Source organism: Peromyscus maniculatus, chromosome 21, assembly GCF_049852395.1.
Source record: "Peromyscus maniculatus bairdii isolate BWxNUB_F1_BW_parent chromosome 21, HU_Pman_BW_mat_3.1, whole genome shotgun sequence".
NCBI classification, from domain to species: Eukaryota; Metazoa; Chordata; class Mammalia; order Rodentia; family Cricetidae; genus Peromyscus; species Peromyscus maniculatus.
Window position 1 is genome coordinate 57453032 of NC_134872.1, and position 22768 is coordinate 57475799.

The window sequence follows — 22768 nt, forward strand, 5'->3', positions numbered from 1 at the left end:
TCACTAGAGCAAACTATGCAGGAGACTACGGGGCCCAGAATTGCACAGTGGTAATACAGATAAAACAGATGTGCCAGCCGGGTGTAATGGTGCACTCTTTTAATCCCAGAACTTGGGAGACAGAGGCAGGCAGATATCTGAGTTCAAGGACAGCCTAATCTACAAACCAAGTTCCAAGACAGCCAGAGCTATACAGAGAACCTCTGTCTCAAAATAATAATAATAATAATAATAATAATAATAATAATAATAATAATAATAAAATAAAAATAGACATCATATTTAAAAAGTATATGGGAAACAAAATGAAGAAACTTGTTATTCCATAAGCATGCTCATAAAAAGAACAGAGAAATTCTGCGTGAGTTCAAATATTCTTCCTTACCAACTACTTTAGACAATCTTTAGAGTTAAAAGGACAAGCACCACATTATTCATTTCAAATATGCTGAATCTAGGCTCTGAAATTTAGGGGCTTAACCACACTGGACTAGTTACTGAGTGCCAGCCTGAAGAGGCTTGGCCCCATACTCTGTGGATTGTCCATATCGCCAGGGATTCCTTCTCTATGGAAATGCTCATGCCTCTATGTTTTCAGCCCACGAAGTGAATGATATCAGGTACCATCAGCCTACCGCTCCAGCATCTATAGTCACAGCAGAATCGTAGAAGCCTGAGGTTGGGTACCAGAGACAACATGCTTCCTAAAGGGTGTTAGTTACGTGCATGGAGTTTTTAACTAGTTTTCAAGGACCTTTAGGTAAGTTGCATCCCCTCTTAATCTTGTTTTCTCCATAGAAAAATAAGGGCAATGAACCCTAGTTTTTAGTTCAAAGAAATTAATACTGAGATTATATGCCAAACACTCAATAAGAGATTGACCATCTTTCTGCTCCTATCATTGTATTCATCAGCATGGCTGCTTCTTCTCACCATCTCTCAAACACACTAGATAACTATTTAAAGACAAGAAAGGCAGTGGTCAGAACCCAGCTCCAGTAAGATGGGCTGTCCAGAAAATGAATGGCATTTGTCTCATGGTCTGTGAGATGATAGCTTTCTCGTTTGAAAAGGTCTATTTTCTAAAATCTAAATTCTAAAATTTGAACCTCCCTCACAGACATGTTTTCAGTGGTTTTGTGGTTGTATTAAAACCCAGACACTGTATGCTCTCTGGAAATAACCAGCTGCCCACCACTGAACTGACTTCATAGTTTCAGGCAAGTTCCTACTTTTCAGCGTTCATCTTTCAGTATCAGAGTTTGGCCATCAGAGGGCATCACCATAGCTTAGCATCAGAATAGGTAAGTCATAAAGCATTGAATGAATGCATGAATTCAGAGGCGGGTGTTAGAATGGCCAGAAAGAAGTCCTATTGTATTTTTAAGTGTCACCTTTCTTCTGTTACTTTTTAGAACACAGAGGAAGGCACAACTCTTCTTTATTTCATTCAGTCTATATCCATAGACTTTATATAGAAGTCTACAATCAAGCCTCTTTGAATATAGTCAAAAGCTGCTCGGCAATGCATCTACCAACAACAAATCACAACTATATCAGTAGGCCCATAGGACTGTACTGGTGCTGAAAGCTTCTTGTCATGTAGTGACATCAGCAAGCCTACTGTAAGGACATATCACAGGGCACACCACACATATTCGTGGTGATGCTGGTGCATACAAACCTACTATACTGCCATTGGAGAAGGATGAGAGAAGGGGATGGGAAGTAAAATAGCTACAGTTCATTCTAAGAATTAGGAAACTGTCACACAATAATACAGTGTTAAAATGTAATAAAAAGCATAACATAAATATGTACAATCTAGATTTAATAATAATTAATTTTAATTACCTTTATCTGCTTATTATAGTATACTATTCCTATGCTTTTCCTGTTATTTTATAGTGCTTATTCTTGCTTATAAAAAAAAAAGTTCATTGTAAAATAGTATGCTGCAGTACACTGATACCAACTTCATGTGTGTCGTGTTTTCCTCATCTCCTGCTTGCATCAAGAGGCCACAATGCATAACTGAGCCGCAGCATCTACATTTGTGTGCATGAGAGCTATGAGGAAAGCGCAATAACTAAAGCACCCAGTGATGCATTTCTCAGAACATAAGCGATGCAGGGCTAGAAGCACCAGAGCTGACACAGATACAAGCAACTTAATTTCACCCAGAATCAAGAGGTCATGTTAATGGCCAAAGAGAAGCAGCCCGAAGAAAGAAAAGGAGAGTCTAACGTTGAGTGTACTTCGAGGAAAGGGAAGAAGAAGACAGGCTGAAGAGAAAGAGTACCTGAGTGTGTCTGGTATAGGAACAGGTCCTGTTTAGCACTGATCAGCCAGGCTTCCTTGTGCACCATTGACCTTCAGAGCAAAACAAAGGCTTTTGGTGAAATGTCACCTACAACTGTATTTTTTAAAAATTGGCTGCTTGAAAGGAAGTTCACAGAATAACTTCTAGTAAATTTAACAATTTGGACACCAGCTTCTTTTGATAACCAGAAAGCAGTATCAATGGATCAAAGCTTTTCTCATAGATAAAATGATTGTATGGGGATAATCTCTATTTTGTAGATTGTTAGAAGCATTAAATGCAACAGCAAATATGAATGGTCCTAATACTAAACTAATGTACAGATAGATACAGTAGATTCCTACAATAGATAGATAGATACAGTAGATTCCCATAATAAAGTAGATCAGTTTTGTACTTGAGGAGAAAAAAAAGAGAAAACAAATCCAAACTTTGAGCTATATACCATAGATAGTGTGTTAATACAATCACAATGAAATTAATATCAAATAATGCATTTTTAAGGACAAAAACAAGAAATCCAGAATCCTAGTTTATTTGTGTCTCCAAAGAATGATGAAATATGAACTCTTTATATCTTGAATAAGGCAATTCCTATAATGACACAGTGTGTCTGTCTCAGGAAAACTATGTCCCACAACACACACCTGACAGCTGTAGATTCACTGCACTTTGACTTAAGAGCCAGTTCTTAAAATTCTGTATCATCTCTACATTGAAATATTTATGATGCCCATAGGTAAGACAGTGAGACACAATGCTCACTCAAGCGAAAGAAACCAAGAAGGTGTAGCAAGTTTTCTACATCCTACTGGTGTACAGTTGAAATGATAAGAGTTAAAGAGTAGTACCCAGGATGTTACGGACAATACAAGACACAGACAGATTTAGCTGCCCCAGTTACTTACCTCCCTTTGTTAAACACTGAGAAACTAACATTCTGGGAACCTGAAACACAAAGAAACAGACATGGATGCAGAACTGTGCATGAATCTCCTGGGCCAGGACATTGCTACCCTAGGCCCAAAGATCCAATATCATCATTACTGTCCAAGTCTGGAATTTCTTTCATGTTGCCCAGGGAAATATCCCATGAACTTTCACCACAAAATGGACACATGTAGGGCAAATAAACCCTGAGGTTTAGATTTGGATGAAGCATGATTTAAATCCTAACCCACTGGTTGACATTGTCTACATAATCACTTGTAAAGTAAAATTACTGATTATGATGAATAAACTAGTTGATATGGAAACTGTTTTGCATAGTGAGTGTTTTTTAAAGCTATTTTGGTAGCAATTATTATTCACATGATAACATCTGATGAATATGTTTTTGTTTTCCTTTCTGGATACCACAAAAGAAATGGGTGAGTCTTTTAAAAGATAGTTCTAAAACAAACCAATGTAATCGCCTTCCACACGGCACTGCACAGTCCCAAAGCCATGTTCCTCCTGGATAGGAAAACTGAGGGAAAACATACTGAAATAAGAATAACCAGACAATTGCTCAGAATTCCCAACTCTTTAAAGAAATCAATATATAAAAATCAAATTAGCCAGAGAAAACTGATACATACTGAAGGTATAATAAGGTCATGGTCAGATCCTTAGGGACAATGATAACTGGAGTTGTCAATAAATAAGCCACATGCCAAATGCACAGTCTGGGAAACAAAATTTAACTTATTCCTAATTTCTATTTAGTCTTTTCTTTCCAAAAATCTATTTTATGTTGAGTAAAATAAAACCTCTCAAAGATGAGAATTAAAAACAGGCAAATTCGAGCAAACAAATTGAAGACAGTAAAAAGAAACTATGGTAGAGAATTTGGCTCCACTACTCATCCCAAGAAGCCAGGCCATAGCACACAATTCTTGTAATATCCCCAAAGGAAAATTAATCCACCTAGTTGAAAGTGAAGTAAAAATCCAGCCAAATTGTGGCTATATGACCCAGAGCATGTAGACACTCCTTTTGAAATGTTTCAGGATGGGACTTTGTATGGGTATGACCAGTCATCTCTAGCTCTGTGTTTGATTAAGAGGGCCTGTCTCTTTGAACAGGGAGGGTGGGAAGGAGATCTATTATAATTCCACACACCAAACTTGAACCTACATGCATGCAGATGTAAAGACTCACACATACATGCCCATGTAAACACACATTCACAAATATGCACACCACAAGCACATTAAAAAAGGGAAAGGATAATATGTTTCAGATGTTGTATGCTTTCCTGGTCATTATAGTTACAGTGGTTAGGAAATGGATTCTGGAGGCTGGTTAGTCATACAGGGTTAGTCACACAGGTTCACCTCTGCTGCTTGCTCCCTGAAACCCTGTGTCTTCTGCAAAGAGAGACTAATAACCATAGGTATAAATCACAAGATGACTGACTAACTTCTAGAGCACTGGACAAGCCTTGGTGGGAGGTGGGGGGTTATGCCTTTAATAAGCAGTGCCTACTTGTTTTCACCAAAGGTTTTAGATTCTACTTTAATTTTTTATTTTCAGCTGATACCTGATTCCTTCATCTTTTCCAGTGAGTCTAAAGACAAGACAGCTAACTCTTACACATGTCTTATATTTTAAAAAGATCCATGTATGTGCATGTGGTTGTGCTGTGGCAGAAATTGAAAACACACTCATTCACAAGAAAATAATAACAACAAAAAAATACTCACCAGCTTCCTGTCTGCCTATTTACTAGGGAACAAGGAGTAAGCCATTTGTCTCTACCAGCTTCCAGGATCAATGGGCTAGAATGGAGGACAAAAAAGAGAAACAAAGACAAGAAAGAGTAGTCCAGTGTTCCCAGTGAACATAGTTGCCGAAAGGCTGCATGTTACAAACTTTCTCCTCTGAACCTACCAGGTACCATTGCAGGGGCCTCAGTGAAGAATGTGACTTTTCTTCCACAGTGTAGAGGTATCTGCAAGGCCTACGCTTCCCTATTGCTAATGGAGCTTTTACCCCATCTCCCCCAAACCTCCCCCCCTCATCTCCACATTGGCAATGCTTTCTCTGCACAGTTACTGAGGATGAGCCTTCACTGCACCCTTTTGAAAGCTGAATCCCAAACTGAGGCTGAGATAGGTCTAAGTAGTGAAGATGACACATGAGCTAAGGATGGACGTGGACTTTCTGTCCCCAGGAGAAAGCATTTTTTATTGAAAGGAAGGAAGGGAGGGAGGGAGGGACGGAGGGAGGGAGGGAGGGAGGGAGGAAGGAAGAAAAAGAAGAATTTAATGCTATAAATAAAGGGCAGAATCAAAAAAGATGAAGATGAAATAGAAAACTCCTCTAAGACATTCAGGGTGACACAGCACATAGATACCTTGCAGTTTGGTAACTAGTGAGATAATGTTTCTTCTGCTTTATAAATCCTCACTATAGTTGTTGGATTTTTTGGGGTGACAGCAGTTGCCTAGAGCTTCCCAACACAGATGCTTTCATAGTAACATTATTTATTCATTCATTTATTCATTTGTTTATTTATTTTACATCCTGACTGCAGTTTCCCCTCCCTCCTCTCCTCCTATCCCCTCCCTCTCCATTCCCACCCACCCCCCAATCCACTCCTCTTCCAGTTCTGTTTAGTACAGGGCAGGTCTCTTATGAGTATCAACAAAACATGGCACATCAAGCTGCAGTAAGACTAAGCACATCCCCATGTATTAAGTCTGGGCAAGGCAACCTCGTATGGGGAGTCAAAGACAGCCCCAGTTCCCACTGTTAGGACTCCCATTAGAAGACCAAGCTACACAACTGTAACATATATGCAGAGTGCCTAGGTCAGTCCCATACAGGTTCCCTGGTTCTGTCTCTGTGAACACCTACGAGCCCAGGTTAGTTGATTCTGTGAGTTTTCTTGTGGTCCTTGGCCCCTCTGGCTCCTACAATCCTTTCACCACTACTTATGCAGGATTTCCCAAACTCCGCCTATTTGGCTGTGGGACTGTATCTGTTTGATCACTTGCTGGATGAAGTCTCTCTGATGACAGTTGGGCTACGCATCAATCTGGTCACAGGAGATTGCCTGTTCAGGCTACCTATCTCCTATTTCTAGGAGTCTTAACTGGGGTCATCCTTGTAGATTTCTGGGAGATTACCTTGTGCCAGGTTTTTACCTGACCTCAAAATGCCCCTCCTCTCCAGTAGTCTCTTTCAGTACTCTCCTCCTCCGTCCTCCCAACCTGATAGTTTTTGTTCCCATCCCTACCCAACTTCCATATGAAGCTGAGTGTTGTTCTTTCAAGGTCTGTAAAGAATTTTGTTGGAATTTTGATGAGGATTGCAATGAATCTGTAGATTGCTTTTGGTAAGATGACCAATTTTACTATTTAATTTACATTTAATCCTACCAATCCATGAGCATGGAAGATCTTTCCATCTTCTGATATTTTCCTCAATTTCTTTCTTCAAAGACTTGAAGTTCTTGTCGTACAGGTCTTTCACTTCTTGGTTAAAGTTACACCAAAATATTTTTTATATTATTTGAGGCTATTTTTTTTTTCAAGTTAATCTTGTCTCCAACCATTTGTCTAAAGGTGTTTATCAGCTGAGGAGATCCCTGGTAGCGTTTTTGGGGTCACTTATGTATACTATCATATCATCTGGGAATAATGATGCTTGAACTTCTCCCTTTTCAATTCATATCCCCTTGATCTCCTTTAGTTGTCTTATTACTCTAGCTAAAACTTCAAGTACTATATTGAATAGGTATGAAGAGAGTGCACAGCCTTGTCTTATTCTTGATTTTAGTGGAATTGCTTTGAGTTTTCTATATTTATTTTGATGTTGGCAATCGGCTTGTTATATACTACTTTTCTTTTGTTTAGATGTATCCTTTATATCTCTGTTTTCTCCAAGACTTTTATCATGAAGGGGTGCTAAATTTTGTAAAAGGCTTTTTCAGCACCAAATAAGATGATCATGTGTTTTTTTTTTCTTTTACATGGTGGATTACATTGACAGATTTTCATAAGTTGAACCATCGCTGCATCTCTGGGATGAAGCCTGCTTAGTCATGGTGAATGATCTTTTTTATATGTTCTTGGATTTGGTTTGCCAGTACTTATTGAGTATTTTTGCATCAATGTTCATGAGTGAAATTCTCTTTCTTTGTTGAGTCTTTGTGTGGTTTGGGAATCAGTGTGACTGTGGCTTCATAAAAAAAATTTTGGCAATGTTCCTACTATTTCTATTTGTGGAATAATTTGAAGAGTATTGGTATTAGCTCTTATTTGAAAGTCTGGTAGAATTCTGCATTAAAACCATCTGGCCCTGGGCTTTTTTTGGTTGGGAGACATTTAAGGGACTGCTTCTATTTCTTTAGGGGTGATTGGTCTATTTAAATTGTCTATCTCATCTTGATTTAATTTTGGTAAGTAATATCTGTAGAGAAAACTCTCCATTTCTTTTAGATTTTCCAATTCTGTGGAGTATAGATGTTTAAAGTATGACCTAATGATTCTTGGTATTTCCTTGGTTGTTATGTTCCCCTTTTCATTTCTGATTTTGTTGATTTGGATATTCTCTCTCTGCCTTTTAGCTAGTTTGGATAAGGGTTTATCTATTTTGTTGATTTTCTTAAAGAACCAACTCTGTTTCCTTGATGCTTAGTATTGTTCTCTTTGTTTCTATTTTATTGATTTCAGCCCTCAGTTTGATAATTTCCTACCATCTACTCCTCTTAAGTGTGTCTGTTACTTTTTGTTCTAGAGCTTTCAGGTGTGCTGTTAAGTCACTAGTATGAGATCTCTCCAAATTCTTCATGAAAGCACTTAGTGCTATGAATGTTCCTCTTGGCACCATTTTTATTGTGTTTCATAAATTTGGGTATGCTGTATGTTCATTTTCATTGAATTCTAGAAAATCTTTAACTTCTATATTTCTTCCTTGAACCAGTGGTCACTCAGTAGAGAGTTGTTCAGTTTCCATGAGTTTGTTGGCTTTCTGTTGTTTCTGTTGTTTCTGTTGTTGTTGAAACCCAGCTTTAATCCATGGTGGTCTGATAAGATACAGAAGGTTATTTCAATTTTTTTTGTATCTGTTGAGACTTGCTTTGTGGCTGAGTATATGGTCAATGTTGGAGAAGTTTCCATGTGGTATTGAGAAGAAAGTATAACCTTTTGTGTTTGGGTGAAATGTTCTGTGGATGGTTGTCAAGTTCCGCTTGAGTCATAACATCTGTTCTGTTATTTCTTTGTTTAGTTTCTGTCTGGATGACCTGCCCATCAGTGAAAGTAGGGTGTTGAAGTCTCCCACTATTATTGTACAAGGATCTATGTGTGATTTAAGCTGTAGTAATATTTCTTTTACAAATTGGGTTTCCTTACGTTTGGAGCATAAATGTTCAGAACTGAGACATCATCGTGGTGGATTGTAGTGGGTAGCCATTCCAGCTTGGATCTGGAAGTTCCAACCCCCATTGAGACTCTGGCAACTGTCACGCCTACGAGGCGGGGCGAGGGGAGGCGCCTGGGGACCCAAGAGCTGGATGGGCCAGCGCTCTCTCTGTGCGCTCTCTCGGTGCCGGGACGCTGAAAGGTGAAAGGTGGACTGTGCAGAGCTCCGGAGAACATCGCTGGATTGCAATACACCTTCCCCAGACCCTGTGACCTACCCATTACTTAAATTGTGAGTTACGCCATTAAATAAATATCCTTTTAACTACATGGAGTGGCCAAAATAATTTCTCCAATAGTGGATGTTTCCTTTGATGAATATGAAATGCCCTTCTCCATCTCTTTTGATTAATTTTGGTTGGAAGTCTATTTTGTTATATATATATAAATATATATGTGTGTGTGTTTATATGTATATATGTATATAAATATACTATATATTGTATATTTACACATATATACACTTAATTAGATCCATTGGATCTAATGGATATATGTCCATTTGATTAGAAAATCTTTTTCCAATCCTTTACTCTGAGGTAATGTCTATCTTTGATGTTGAGGAGTGTTTTTTATATGCAGCAGAAGAATGGATCCTGTTTTCATATCTATTTCATTAGCCTGTGTCTTTTTATTATTGAATTGAGTCCATTGGTATTGAGGGATATTAATGACCATTGATTGCTGACTCCTGTCACTTTGTTGTTTGTGGTGGTTGTGTGTGTGTGTGTGTGTGTATGTGTGTGTGTCTGTGTTTGTGTGTTTCCTCTCTTTGGGTTTTGCTGGTATGAGATTAACTATTGCTTTTACTTTTTTGTGGGTGTAGTTAACTTTCTGGGGTTGGAGTTTTCCTTTCAGTACTTTATATAGGGCTGGATTTGTGGATAGGTGTTGTTTAAATTTGACTTTGTCATGAAATATCTTGTTTTCTCCATCTATGATGATTGACAGTTTTGCTGGGTATAATAGTCTGGGCTAGCATCCATGGTCTCTTAGAGTCTGCAAGACATCAGTCCAGGCTCTTCTGGATTTCAGAGTCTCTGTTGGGAAGTCAGGTGTGACTATAATAGGTCTGCTTTTATTTGTTACGTGGCCTTTTTCCCCTGCCACTTTTAATATTCTTTCTTTGTCATGTATGTTGAGTGTTTTGATTATTATATGGTGAGGGGATTTTCTTTTCTGACCCAATCTACTTGGTGTTCTGTAAGCTTCTTGTACCTTCATAAAGATGTCCTTATTATGATGGGAATTTCTTCTATGATTTTGTTAAATATGTTCTCTGGGTTTTTTAGCTGCATTTCTTCTCCTTCTTCTATTCCTATTATTCTTATGTTTGGTCTTTTCATGGTGTCCCAGATTTCCTGGATGTTTGTGTTAGGAATTTCTTAGAGTTAACATTTTCTTTGACTGATGAATCTATTTCCTCTGTTATTTCTTCTGTTGTAGAATATTGTTTTAAGGTGTGTTACTTTTCTTTGTGTTGCATTTGTTTAACTCTGTGAAGCTGTATTACTATGTCTGTCTAAAACACTTGATGATCCAATAACGTGCTGAACAGCCAATGGTGAGGCAGGAAAAAGAAGTAGGTGGGGCTGGCAGGCAGAGAGGATAAATAGAAAGAGAAATCTGGGAGGAGGAAGTAGTAGCCAGAGAAGGAAGAGGAGCAAGGGGGAAAAAGGCTAGCCACAGAGTAAGGATCAAAGATTACAGAAGTAAGAAAATGAAAAATCCCAGAGGCAAAAGGTAGATGGGATAATTTAAATTAAGGAAAGTTGGCTAGAATTAGGCCAAGCTGAGGCTGGGCATTTATGATTAAGAATAAGCCTCCATGTGTGATTTATTTGGGAGCTGTGTGGTGGGGCCCCCAAAGAGTCAAAAGAGTAAAAGAGTAACAACAGTCTTCAATGCCTGAGATTCTCTTTTCCATCTCTTGTATCCCATTGGTGGTGATTGCATCTGTAGTTTCTATTCATCTGCCCAGATTTTCCATTTCCTTATTGCTTCTATTTTCATTTTCAGGTCTTGGACAGTTTCCTTCATTTGTTTGCTTGTTTTTTCTTGGCTTTCTTTCAGGGATTTGTTGCTTTCTTCCAATTTTTTTGTTTGTTTGACTTTTCCTCAATGTCTTTAAGGGATTTATTTTCATATCTTTAAAGATGTCTATTGTCTACATAAATTCATTTTTAAGGTTGTTTTCTTGTGCTTCAGCTATATTGGATTGTTCAGGTCTTGCTATTGTAAGACAACTGGGCTCTGGTGATGCCATATTGCCTTTTCTATTATTGATTGTGTTCTTACACTGGCATTTAGGCATCTGGATTTGGGATGGTTATAGGTCTAGGTGTTGATTCCTGCGTTTGTCTATGTTGGATGGGTGTTTTGTTCCTTGATTTCTCTTTCCTCTTCTGGTCTTCTGATAAAGCCAAAGTCTTTTCTGAAGTTGGAAACCAAGTATATGGAACCTAGGGTAGGGGGTGCAGTCTATGGTCTCTAGATCTGGTCTGGCCTCTGGGATCACTAGGACCAGCCTAGCCTCCAGTACAGCTGCTCCTGTACTGTAGATCCAGCCTGTGCTCCTGCAAAGCTAAAGTCTGCTTCTGACATAGTAGGCCTGGATATGGAGCCCAAGGAGGGAAAGTGTCTAAGGTTCCTAGATCCAGCCTGGCCTCCAGTAAAGACAAAGACGTCTTCCACAGTAGTAGGCCGAGATATGGAGCCCAGGGGTAGGGGTGTAGTTTGATATTGTTGGACAGGCTTAAAGGAGTTTAACAGGAGGTGGGCAATGTCTTCCCTGAGGTCCTTAGAACCACCGTAGCCTCAGATAAAGCTGGCAGAGCTGTGGGCCCTAGTGTGGAACCCAAGGGAATGGGTGCAATCTGCAACAGTTGATAATTCTAAAATAGCTATTAAAGAAAGCCATGTTCACACTTAATCACTTCCAATAAACATCGCAAGCTACACAGCTTTTAGTACCTGGGCCCTTTGGTTCCTCTCCTCTTTGGTACCTGAGCCCACAGTCCCTCTCATCCCACCAACAGGACTTCTGAATGCACAGATGGACAATAACTAAAAGAAGTTAGTGGACTTTTGTGTTTATGTATCATTTTAGAAAGAATTTACTTTAGCCTAAGAGAAGAGAGGAGGAAGGGTAAGAATCAAAGGGAAAACCCCCAGATGCAGTTACAGTGCAGTTCAGAGCCCAGTCACTACTTGTCAGTTTAAAACAAAAAAATGGACCAATTTAATCTGCCAGTTGCAACCACATTCACAAAGTGAAAGCTGAAATCTGGTGCACCAGGGACCATAAACTGCACAGAAAAAAACAGCAGTTCTGTGCAAAGTCCTTACAACTTACTGCTGCGAAGGAAAGTGTCCATCTAGCACATGTGTGATGAGGTGAGCACAGGAAGAAACCTGCTTACCTGTCAATGTAGTACATATCAGTATCAAAGGTCTCCAACCGATCAGTGATGATCCAGCCATACACATGAACTACTTCTCCTGTTTTAAAAAGAGTTCGAAATGCAATGGCCTTAGCTCAAACTCCAAACGTGGAGCCTAAATTCTGTTTGCTTTTGTTTGGTTACATATACCCAACAAGGCACAGGTGTGTACAATTAACATGTTTAATAAACTATATAAATGTAAAATGAGTGGTGGAATCCAGTGATCCAGGTTACACACTAGGAAGGCTAAAATAATGGTTCATTATTACCTAAAAGCATTGATTACACAGAAGTTGAGAGGAGAATGGTACTTACCTGTTCTACTGGGAAGGATCAGTGAGAGGGGGGGATGAGAAAAGGTTGACCATTGGTATCTAAGTTCCAGTGAGAGGGGAAAAATAAGTCCTGGTGTTCTACTGCACAATCCAGTGACTTTACATAATGTCAATGTTCTATGTTTTAAAATCTAGAAGAAAAGATTTCCAATGTCTTCAAAAATGAAGGCTATATTTGAGGAGACAGATGTGCATACTTTGATATGAATGTGACACAACATATGCACACATTAAACACTTTATGATATCGTGTGTGTGTGTGTGTGTGTGCGCGCGCGCGTGCGTGTGTAATGTGTCACATCTCTCAATCCTCATCAAAGCAGCTTCTTTTGGCAGTGGGTGGCAATTAACACAGAGACTCACAATAGGTCAACTTCCAAAGTGTAAGAGTTTGTAGAATAGTTATATGTATTTGGGGATATCCATACCATACATACCTCAAGTTGCTGTGGAATATCTTTCTGTATGCTGTGAACATATGTTGTTATGACTGGCTAATAAGCTGCTCTGGCCTATGTTAGGTCAGGTTATAGCCAGGCAGGAAATCCAAGAGAGAGACAGGAAGAAGAAAGGCAGAGGCAGGAGAGATGCCAGCCTGCCTCCTAAGGAACAACATGTAGTGGGACACAGGTAAAGTCACAGAACACGTGGCAATACGTAGATTAATAGAAATGGGTTAGTTTAAGTTCTAAGAGCTAGCAAGAAACCTGAGCCATAGGCCATATAGTTTGTAAGTAATACAAGCCTCTGTGTGTTTACTTGGGTCAGAGTGGCTGCAGGACTGAGTGGGACACAGGAAAAATTCTGACTACACCAAGTACTCAAGGGCCATTGTGGAAGAGGGAGTAAAAAGATTGTATGAGCTAGAGACAGAGATGATGAATAAGAAACAGTGTTTTCCAGAAAGAATGGAGCATTGCTCAAATAAACTCAGTGTTTGTGGAGACTATGTGCACAAAACCTGTGCAAGCTCAAAGCAGACAAAATCCCAGCATGGAATACTCTAGCCTTAGATACAGAGTTATTAGCAACAGGGAGGTGCTGAGAGAGGGTGGGTCAATTTTCTCTAAGAGTGTGGCCCCTGGTAAGTCAACCACATCCAGTGGAAGGCCACATGCCCAAGAGTATATGGGCAACACAAATTGCACTTGGTGTTTGTTTGTTTGTTTGTTTGTTTGTTTGTTTGAAGGAAAATAAAAGAGAACACAAAGGTGCATCTGTAAGGAAGGGAGAAGTGGATCTGGAACAAGCAGGTAAATGTGATCAAAATATATTGTGTGAAATTCTCAAAGAACTAATAAAAATGAGAAAACAAATAAAAAGCTATATGAAGAGGCTGTATCACGCAATCTCTGATCAGTCTTCTGGGATCCTAATTATTTTCTGTATCTCAAAGTACAAAAGATAAAAAAAAAAAGTCCCTGATGAGCCAAATGGACAGGAACTAAAGATGAGCACAAAACAGCAAGAGAGTTAGAACTAAAGTTTACATGGATGTATGGCTAATGAACATATGTTGTTAACTCAGCAAATGCACTATTCAATGACAGAGTGATCCATGTACCATGTCATGTTCCCATAACCCCAGCTACTCAAGATATATAGGCAGTAATACTATTAGAAACTACCTTCACAGATTAGAGAGGTATTTGTTAGTCCAGTAAAGCCTCAAAACCCAGAAAAGGATACACTTGCGGTCACTGTGTCCAGGAAACTTTTTTTTCCATGAGCATTTAAAACTACTTAACATCACCCTCTGTGGATTCTCTTCACGCTGTTCTGTGTGAAAGGGGGACTTTCACCCACAGTCATTGCATGGCTAGGACTGGACCTTTCAGGTAGATGAAGAGAAAGCATGGGTTCTTAACGACTGAAACTAAGGTCTCAGAGTTTTCAGAAGACTAGAATGCTAAATTCTCTGCTGCTGCTGCTGCTGCTGCTAAACTGGCATAATGGTTCTATTTTATGTTGACCAAACCGCACGATTGGCTTCCTAGTTCCCCGGGAAGAAGCCAAGCTTTGTTACGTTCCACTTAAAAACAAATAGCAGGTTGCAGAAATTAAAAAATCCTGTGGGATCTTTGGTTGTTTATGCCTAAACAAAGCCGCCTAACAGAGGCTGACAAATGAGCAAAGCAGAGCACAGTTCCAGGGGATTCTGTGTCACAGTGAAGGACTGTTAAGCACATACAGAAACCCAACCACCCATAAAATAAAATGCTGTCTCTTCTGTAGCTACCTCCTCCCGCATGTCCCTGGCTGCTACTCTGGGCAAGCTTCCCAAATGAAATGAGCGTAATTGTCTACAAAGTGATTGCAAAAACGCAGCCGTGTGGATCATGCCTTGAGGGACCACTCTGACAAAGCCAGCCACCCATCGTCCCCCCAAAATGTGGAAGAGACAGTGTGCAGAACTCCACCTCGGTGAGACAGGCAGGTTTGACAGATCTGGAGAGCAACTGACATTCCACCTCATGTCTCTCGTGGCTCCTTATTCATCCCTCATCAGAATAAGATTTCTGCCACCTAAACTGAAACCTTCTACACACAAGCACCAGGAAGCCAAATACCTGTGTAATTGTCATAGTTTGCATCCTTTTTCATAAAACATGATCGTGTCGTGGGTAATCAAACTAATACAACGGACTATATCTGTGAAAGCCTTATATCAGTAAGTCAATGCTAAATTCTTGTTCTTTAGACTGTAATTTAAATAGGCACATACATAAATTTTGCCTACTCACACATGCACACACATACACACATACACACACACACACACACTGTAAAATACAAACACTGTCTGTAACATAGATATTCATTCTTATTATCTTAACCAGTCAATCACATCAAAACAATTAGATCAGATTATGCATTCAGACATAATCATACCTAAAAACCCAGCAACTTGGCCTACCAAGATGGTCGAGTAGGTTTAAAAAGGCACTTCCCATTGAACATGATGGCCTGAGTTTCATCCCTGAACCCACATGGTAGGAGGAGAGACCCAACTCCTGAAAGTTGTCCTCTGACCTCCATACACAAGCTGTGACATATGTACACATATACACAGTACACACACTAACATACATACACACATATACACACTCATAACATGTGAATACGCAAATGTAATCATTTTTTAAATTAGCAACTATGTTCATAGATGTATACTATACTGTAAATATAGAACATATGAAAAATCTGGTATATATGTGTGTGTACATGTATACATACATACATAGAAGAATTTGTCCATAAAAAGATAGCAGAGTACATTTTTAAAAGCTGTGTTTATTATTTGGTTTTAAAGAAAACTGACAACATTCCTGGGCCTATGTCTCAGAGCATCTGCTTCTTCTGTGTAAATCCCCTACCCTTACACAACCACCTCCTCTTCTGCCCTCCTGGCTCTAAAATGCTCTCATATGAATCCTTTCCAAGCCTTTTGACTAGGATCAAGTATATATGTCTGTGTTTCTCTAACTCACGAACAAATCCTCCAGATAAACCTCAGGGCTAATAGCTTTCTGAGTTGTATCCAGTGTCAGTTGACATACACCAAAATAATAATAGACACAGACTTTATCTCAACTCAGACCTTGGCTGCACCACTTATTATTGATATAACTTTAGATTAGCAGTTCTCAACCTGGGTCTCAACCCCCTTGGAGGGGTCATGTATCAGATATCATGCATATCAGATATCCTGTACATCAGATATCCTGCATATCAGATATCCTGTACATCAGCTATCCTGTACATCAGCTATCCTGCATATCAGATATACTGTACATCAGCTATCCTGCATATCAGATATACTGTACATCAGATATCCTGTACATCAGCTATCCTGCATATCAGATATCCTGCCTATCAGATGTTTACATTATGATTCATAACAGTAGCAAAATTACAGTTATGAAGTAGCAGTAAGTGGGGTCCCCACAACACGAGGAACTGTATTAAAGGGCCGCAGCATTAGGAAGGTTGAGAACCACTTCTTTGAACAAACCATTTAACCCCCTAATACCTCATTTGTTTCTCCTCAAAAATGAAAATAATAATTGTTCCTGTAGCATCATGTTTTTGTGATCCTCAGATAATAATACATATGAAGAGTTATGTGTGTAAGTTGGCACACAGTAGGGGGTCAATAAGGACTTCCTGGTATGAATGGACTATTTCAGGTGGGAATAAAGTAGAGTGGTTATAATTTCTATCTCCTACAGTCTCCTGTGTGGATGACTTTGGGTTTTGTTGGACTTTTTTTTTTTAAATCATGTTTTGGATTTTTGTTTGTTTGTTATCAGTAAAGCCATAGAACAAAAGCGACTAAAGGGAAAAAATTTTTAAGAAAAAACTGAAGCTGAAACTTATTTTCAAAACAACATCAGATAAGAAGCTAAATTGGACTATAGAAACCACACACTGGTAGAAGAGTCTGCAGCAAGGTTGGCAGAGAGATTCATATTTGACAGAAGAATTCTTACCTGGTACTCCACTTGGCGGGTTAACTTGATACACGACAGGTGTCTGTGCCTTGGAAAACTGAAAGTATTATCACAAGTAAGCATTTCATTTGACTAGACATGACCACAAGAGCCACAAACTATTTTTCAGAAAGCAGGAGCGGAAAACAGGATGCATCTCCCCAGTCATTTCACACTTACTTCTTGTTAGCCTCATGCTAATCCCACAAAGCAGGGATGGTAGACATTATTATATTCGGCAGATGAGTTCAAGGGATCGGATCGAGGTCATACATCTCCCTACCACACCCAGGGACATATTTTGCCAGAAAGAAAGGTGGACAAGGTGCCATCCAGAATGTCAGTCTTTTAATTCCATTATTATAATTAAATGTCTTTGAGTTAATTTTTAAGCTGGAAGGAATGTTGTTTACATTATTGTCAGCTCGCCATCCTATAAAATAACAAGTTGGATATACATGAGTAAAGATAGAAAAACAGAGGGTGCCTGGTTTTTTTTGGGGGGGGGATATTCAAGAAATGGAAAAGAACACTGTCCTTCAAGAAGGAGGCCATGGCTGTGACCATGTCTCAGTGAATAAGGCACTTGTTATACAAGCATAAGAGCCCGAGTTTGAATCCCCACAACCCACGTAAAGTCAGATACATCTATTATCCTGGCACTCCTAGGGTGATGTGGGAGGTGGAGACAAAAGACTCTCTGGAAGTCAATGGGAAAACAACAGAGACCCTGACTTAACCAAGGTAGAAGGGCAAAGACAGACTGAGAGAAACCCAAGATTCTCCTTGGCTTCCACATGTTCGCTAAGGCCACATGTGATCACACACACACACACACACACACACACACACACACACACACACACGGTAAACACCATTTATGGAAGAAGTGGGAAAATGCTGAAGCCTAGTCATGGAATCCCAAATCAACTTACAATGTCCCTTTCTTAAAACACAACACCCATTAGTTCCAGGCTTCACCAAAAGGGACATTGCCTGATGCCACTGCACTTGCTTCTCCTGCCTAGCCTGAAATGCGGGAGACATTTGTACTCCTGTCAGTGCATCAGCAGCCCATCCATGGTTGACGGATATACTACCGAGAAGGAAAGGCAGGATGAGATCACTCAGGAAGTCCATCCCACCTACAGACATCTAGGGTAGGCTAAGAGTAGAGCATGCGCCACTGGGACATCATACCAGGCTACGTGAGGAAATGGAGATATACACAGAATGGGCCGGACTTGCCAGGCCAAGGTTTGACCCGTGAGCTAATGTTTCACCCAGGAAGAGACTTAGCAACCACTTCTCCGACTAGATGCCTAGACTGCTTCCTTTTTAAGCAACTACAGCGGTTCACATTTATAAAACAAACTACAGCACACTGTTTTGTTTGGGCTGCATCCAGCTCCCCCGGAGTCCAAATTCCCAGGGAGACTATTACCAGAGAACAGCCATGGTTAATCAACTGCCCTAATCAGGCATCGGGAATGAAAAGGCTTTTCAACCAAGCCCACGGTGGCCTGTTGAGTGTGGAGTTTATGTATTGATCCACACAGCAGCACAGTCAGCCATCAAGGCCATTTTCCTCATTCTCTACAGGAAAGGGTTAGAAACTAGTTCACAGAAAATATGCACAGTCAGGGGGTCCAGATAAGACTACTGTGACTTTTCAGATTAAGAACTGGCTGTGATCTCAACAGAAGATAAAGATGAATGCAGTTCCACACATGACGCCAAACATTCAGTCCCAGCTCTGGCCTCCAACCCAGTGACTGCACTCCGTGTTTCATCTCCCACGAGGAGGTCTTTCCTTCCAAAGTGACTTCCATTGGAATTTTAAAGAAGTTGTTATTGCCCTCTCTCATGCTCATTAAAAACGAAGGCAGATGGAGCAGTCAACTTCAAAGCAAATACGGAAGCATACCTCTAGGTTTCCAGCTTGAAATATAAGATCTACTGTGCCATCTGTCATCCTTTGAGAAGTTAGTGGGGATATATAGACTCATTTATTGCTTCCTCCCAACTCCTCAGAGAGCACTGGGGTATACTTAGGGTTAAACCACAATAAAAGTTTTCACTCATGATTCCTTCTGTATTCATAAAACATAAAATAGTACTGTTTCTAAGAGAAACCGACTTCTGGTCACCCACCATGCTGGAGACGGAACAGTGAAAAATTAATGAGCTTCCAAAGCAGGCTTCCTACACGCTGATCCTTGAGCCCAGTGAGGTCAGCAACAGCAAGATGGGAAGATAGGTGGGCCAGAGAGGGATGGTAAAAACAGCAGATTAGAATGAGAAGTCACAGCCGCCAGCTGCCTGATAAACCTTCTGTGAGTCCTTCAGACTTGTCAGTGCCCGCAGCAGGCTCTTTGGAGTGGGCTGGCAAGATGGAATTAATTTTTAATACCCATGGTTCCCTAAGTCCCAGTCCCAAAGCAGAAAGGCACATTGCATTTTACTTCACTCAAGTGCCTCTCATTAACTGCATCCCCTGGTGCTAGTTCATCAACTCACCACGTTAGTAGACCACTGCTGGACTTGTGGGGCTTTTTTAATGTGCAATTTCAGGAAGAGTGTCTCTCCCACCCCTGTCCTTACTGATCTTTATAATAAGTAGGAAAAGGACTTCCTGGGGTGAAGGGAGCTGGGTGATTCAGGAGTGCTCAGACACTTCTCTCTGATGGTCCCTGAGCCAGGGTAGGGATGGTGATATGGTTCCTAACAAGAAAAAATGCTGTGGCTTTGTTTCTTCTTTTTGCAACATGCTTACAGAGACAACGTTTCAGACAATAACATTCTCTTGGGCTGAGGATCACATTGTTAATTGGGATTGGACAACAAATTCCAAATTTCTAAAGGTTAGTGCCTGTATAATAATATTGGAATTGAGTCTAGGGCAGCAGTGTCTTAGCTCTAAAGCAGCGTGAGTTAAGGACTCGGTTCTGTTCTCTAAGGCTCTTAAACAAAGGGCTTTCCCACCAGGAGCACTGCTGGAGCACCTTTCACAAGAGCCTGCTAAAAGAGTTTCCCCGTTTACGGGTCATTTTCCCACAAAGCTAAATGGCTCTTCGGCTGGACCAAACAGAGAAGGAAGTCTAGTGTGGGAATCAAGGGTCTAAATTAAAGAAGACCGGACACCGGCCTGAAGGAAACGGCTCTCACCTTCTTCATCTGTCTGACTTGGAAGGAGAATTTCAGCAGCAAAGGAGCTCTCAGACTAGTGTCAGGAAGAGCAGCAAAAGGTACCACGTAGCAGGGGGCAGGGAGACTGGCCCCCCAAAGGACCTGGGACCCCTGAGTCCCTTCAATATCCTAACACTCAGAATCAGCTGAAAACGTAACACTCCAAAACACTGATGTGTGTGGCTCCTCTGTGACCTTCAGGTTCAATGTGAATTCACAGTCACCCGACGGGTCAAATCCTGGTTCTGCCACTTACTGCCTGGGTAATGTAGCAAGCATAAGAGACAGCCCCATCATAAATTGGGAGCACTGTAGTACACAATATACATGAGGCACTCAGCTAGAACCTGAGTCAGTGTTTATTTTCATAGCGTGAGGGAAACCCTAGCATTCTCTCCATATCGCTTCTTCCCTAGTAAAGCACACATGCCGGTTGATTTATAACTTGTTCTTGGTAACACACGTACTATATGACCGGTCAAATACACATTCCTCCATCCTCAGAACCCACCTTGAAAGTACAGCCGTCTAGTGACCCTGGACATGGGCCGCCGAGCACTTGCTCTCCAGAACGTATCTCCAGAGAGTACAGACCTGCATGAGCTTCAGACAGCAGAGATCTGGGGACAGAAAATGGAAATCTTTATAAATAAAAAATCTGGAGTCCCCACCTGACTGCTGTATGTTTCCTATCTGTGTTTGTAAGGTGGAGTTGAGGGGATGTCTCTGTATTTCACTTTTCACCACCTAGATCTACTGCTCACTAAACCTCCACTTGGGCTCAGTCCTCACCAAGAGAAACTGTATTTCTTCTTGTTGTTGAAAGTCCTTTGTACTTCATTTAAGAACTTAATAACTCAGAATTATGGGCTCATTGGACTTTAAGAGTACAAGACAAGCACTTCAAATTAGCAGTTATGAATATGTTCTAAGATCTTAAAGGGGATATGAGTAACTCTCAATGAAGTCTATGAAAACACAAAGAAACAGTGGAACGAGGTAACGAAAACAGTTCAAGACATGAAAGTAGAAAGAATATCACTAAAGACAACCCAAACTGAAAAACTGGAAATAAAAGTTAGGAAGTCAAACAAAAAATTCAGAGGTAAACCCCATCAACAGAGTCCAAGACATGGAAAAAAGAACCTTAGGCATTGAAGACAAGACAGAAAAAATGGATATCTCAGACAAACAGAATGTTAAATCTAAAAATATCCAGGAAATCTGGGACACCATCAAAAGACTAAATCTATAAATAATGGAAATAGAGTATGGAGAAGAAACACAGGTCAAAGGCACAGAAAATAGTTTAAACAAAATCATAGAAGAAAAGTTCCCCAAACTAAAGCAAGAAGTGCCTATCAAGGTACAAGAAATAAACAGAACACCAAGTAGACTGAACCAGAAAAGAAATTCCTCACAACACAGAATAATAAAAACATTAAACATACAGAACAGAGTAAGGACATAAGCTGCAAAGGAAAAAGACCAAGTCACATATTAAGACAGAACCACCAGAAAAATGGTAGTTTGTGACAGCCATGGGAGGCCTAGCCCTTTCTGAACAGAAACTAGGAGGAGTGGGTAGGGGGTAGGGGGTAAGATGGAGGGAGAGAATGGGAGGAGTGGAGGGAGGGGAAATGGTGGTCAGGATATAAAATAAATGAACAATTTAATAAATAATAACAATAAAATAATAATACCTGACTTCTCAATGGAGACTCTGAAAGCCAGAAGAGCCTGGACGAATATTCAGCAGACTCTTAGAGATGACAGCTACCAGCCCAGACTACTGTACCCAGTAAGACTATCAATCACAATAGATGGAGGAAGACAAACACTCAACACTAAAACAAAATATTCAGTCCAGCCCTACAGAAGTTACTAGAAGGAAAATACCAGTCTGAAGAGGTTAACCACACCAAAGAAAATACACAAAATAAGTAATCCCATAACAATAAATCAAAAAATAGGAGGAAACACATACTATATCAACAAAGAAATCAAATAAACACTGCTCATCATTAACTCTCAATATTAATGGTCTCGATTCCCAAATGAAAAGACACAGGCTAATAGACTGGATTAGAAAACAGAATCCATCTTTCTGCTGCATTAAAGAAATATACTTTAATCATAAAGATAGATATCACCTCAGGGTAAAAAAAAATGGGGAAAATATTCTAAGTAAATGAACCCAAGAAGAAAGCAGGTATAGCCAATTTAATATTTGACAAAGTAGACGTCAAACCAAAACTAGGTAGAACAGATAGGGAAGGATACTACTACATACTTGCCAAAGGAAAAATTCATCAAGAGGATATTGCAACTCTAAATATTTATGCACCAAACGTTGATGGCATCCAAGTTTACATAAGAAACACTACTACAGCTAAAATCTCATATTGATCCTCATACAGTGATAGGGGATGACTTCAATTCCTCACTCTCATCAATAGACAAGTCAACCAGACAAAAACTAAACAGAGAAATGCTAGAGTTAAACAACGTCGTAAATCAAATGTACCTGGCAGATATTTACAGAACATGTCAAGCAAAAGAATAAATA

At 40.0% G+C, this 22768-nt stretch overlaps 1 protein-coding gene across 10 annotated transcripts in view; it reads right to left on the reverse strand.

The window, feature by feature from the left end:
- Positions 1–22768, reverse strand: part of Pkhd1 (PKHD1 ciliary IPT domain containing fibrocystin/polyductin) — a 483551-nt gene that overhangs the window by 455014 nt on the left and 5769 nt on the right. For 9 of the 10 annotated variants that reach the window (XM_076557889.1, XM_076557888.1, XM_076557887.1 and 6 more), the window contains 7 exons: positions 20711–20819; positions 17011–17068; positions 12159–12237; positions 5011–5085; positions 3727–3806; positions 3232–3271; positions 2303–2373 (listed from right to left, as the gene is read on the reverse strand). In XM_076557889.1, the coding sequence (XP_076414004.1) occupies positions 2303–2373; positions 3232–3271; positions 3727–3806; positions 5011–5085; positions 12159–12237; positions 17011–17068; positions 20711–20819 (512 nt within the window). The remainder of the gene's footprint in view (positions 1–2302; positions 2374–3231; positions 3272–3726; positions 3807–5010; positions 5086–12158; positions 12238–17010; positions 17069–20710; positions 20820–22768) is intronic. The other variant, XM_076557890.1, reaches the window with a different exon arrangement.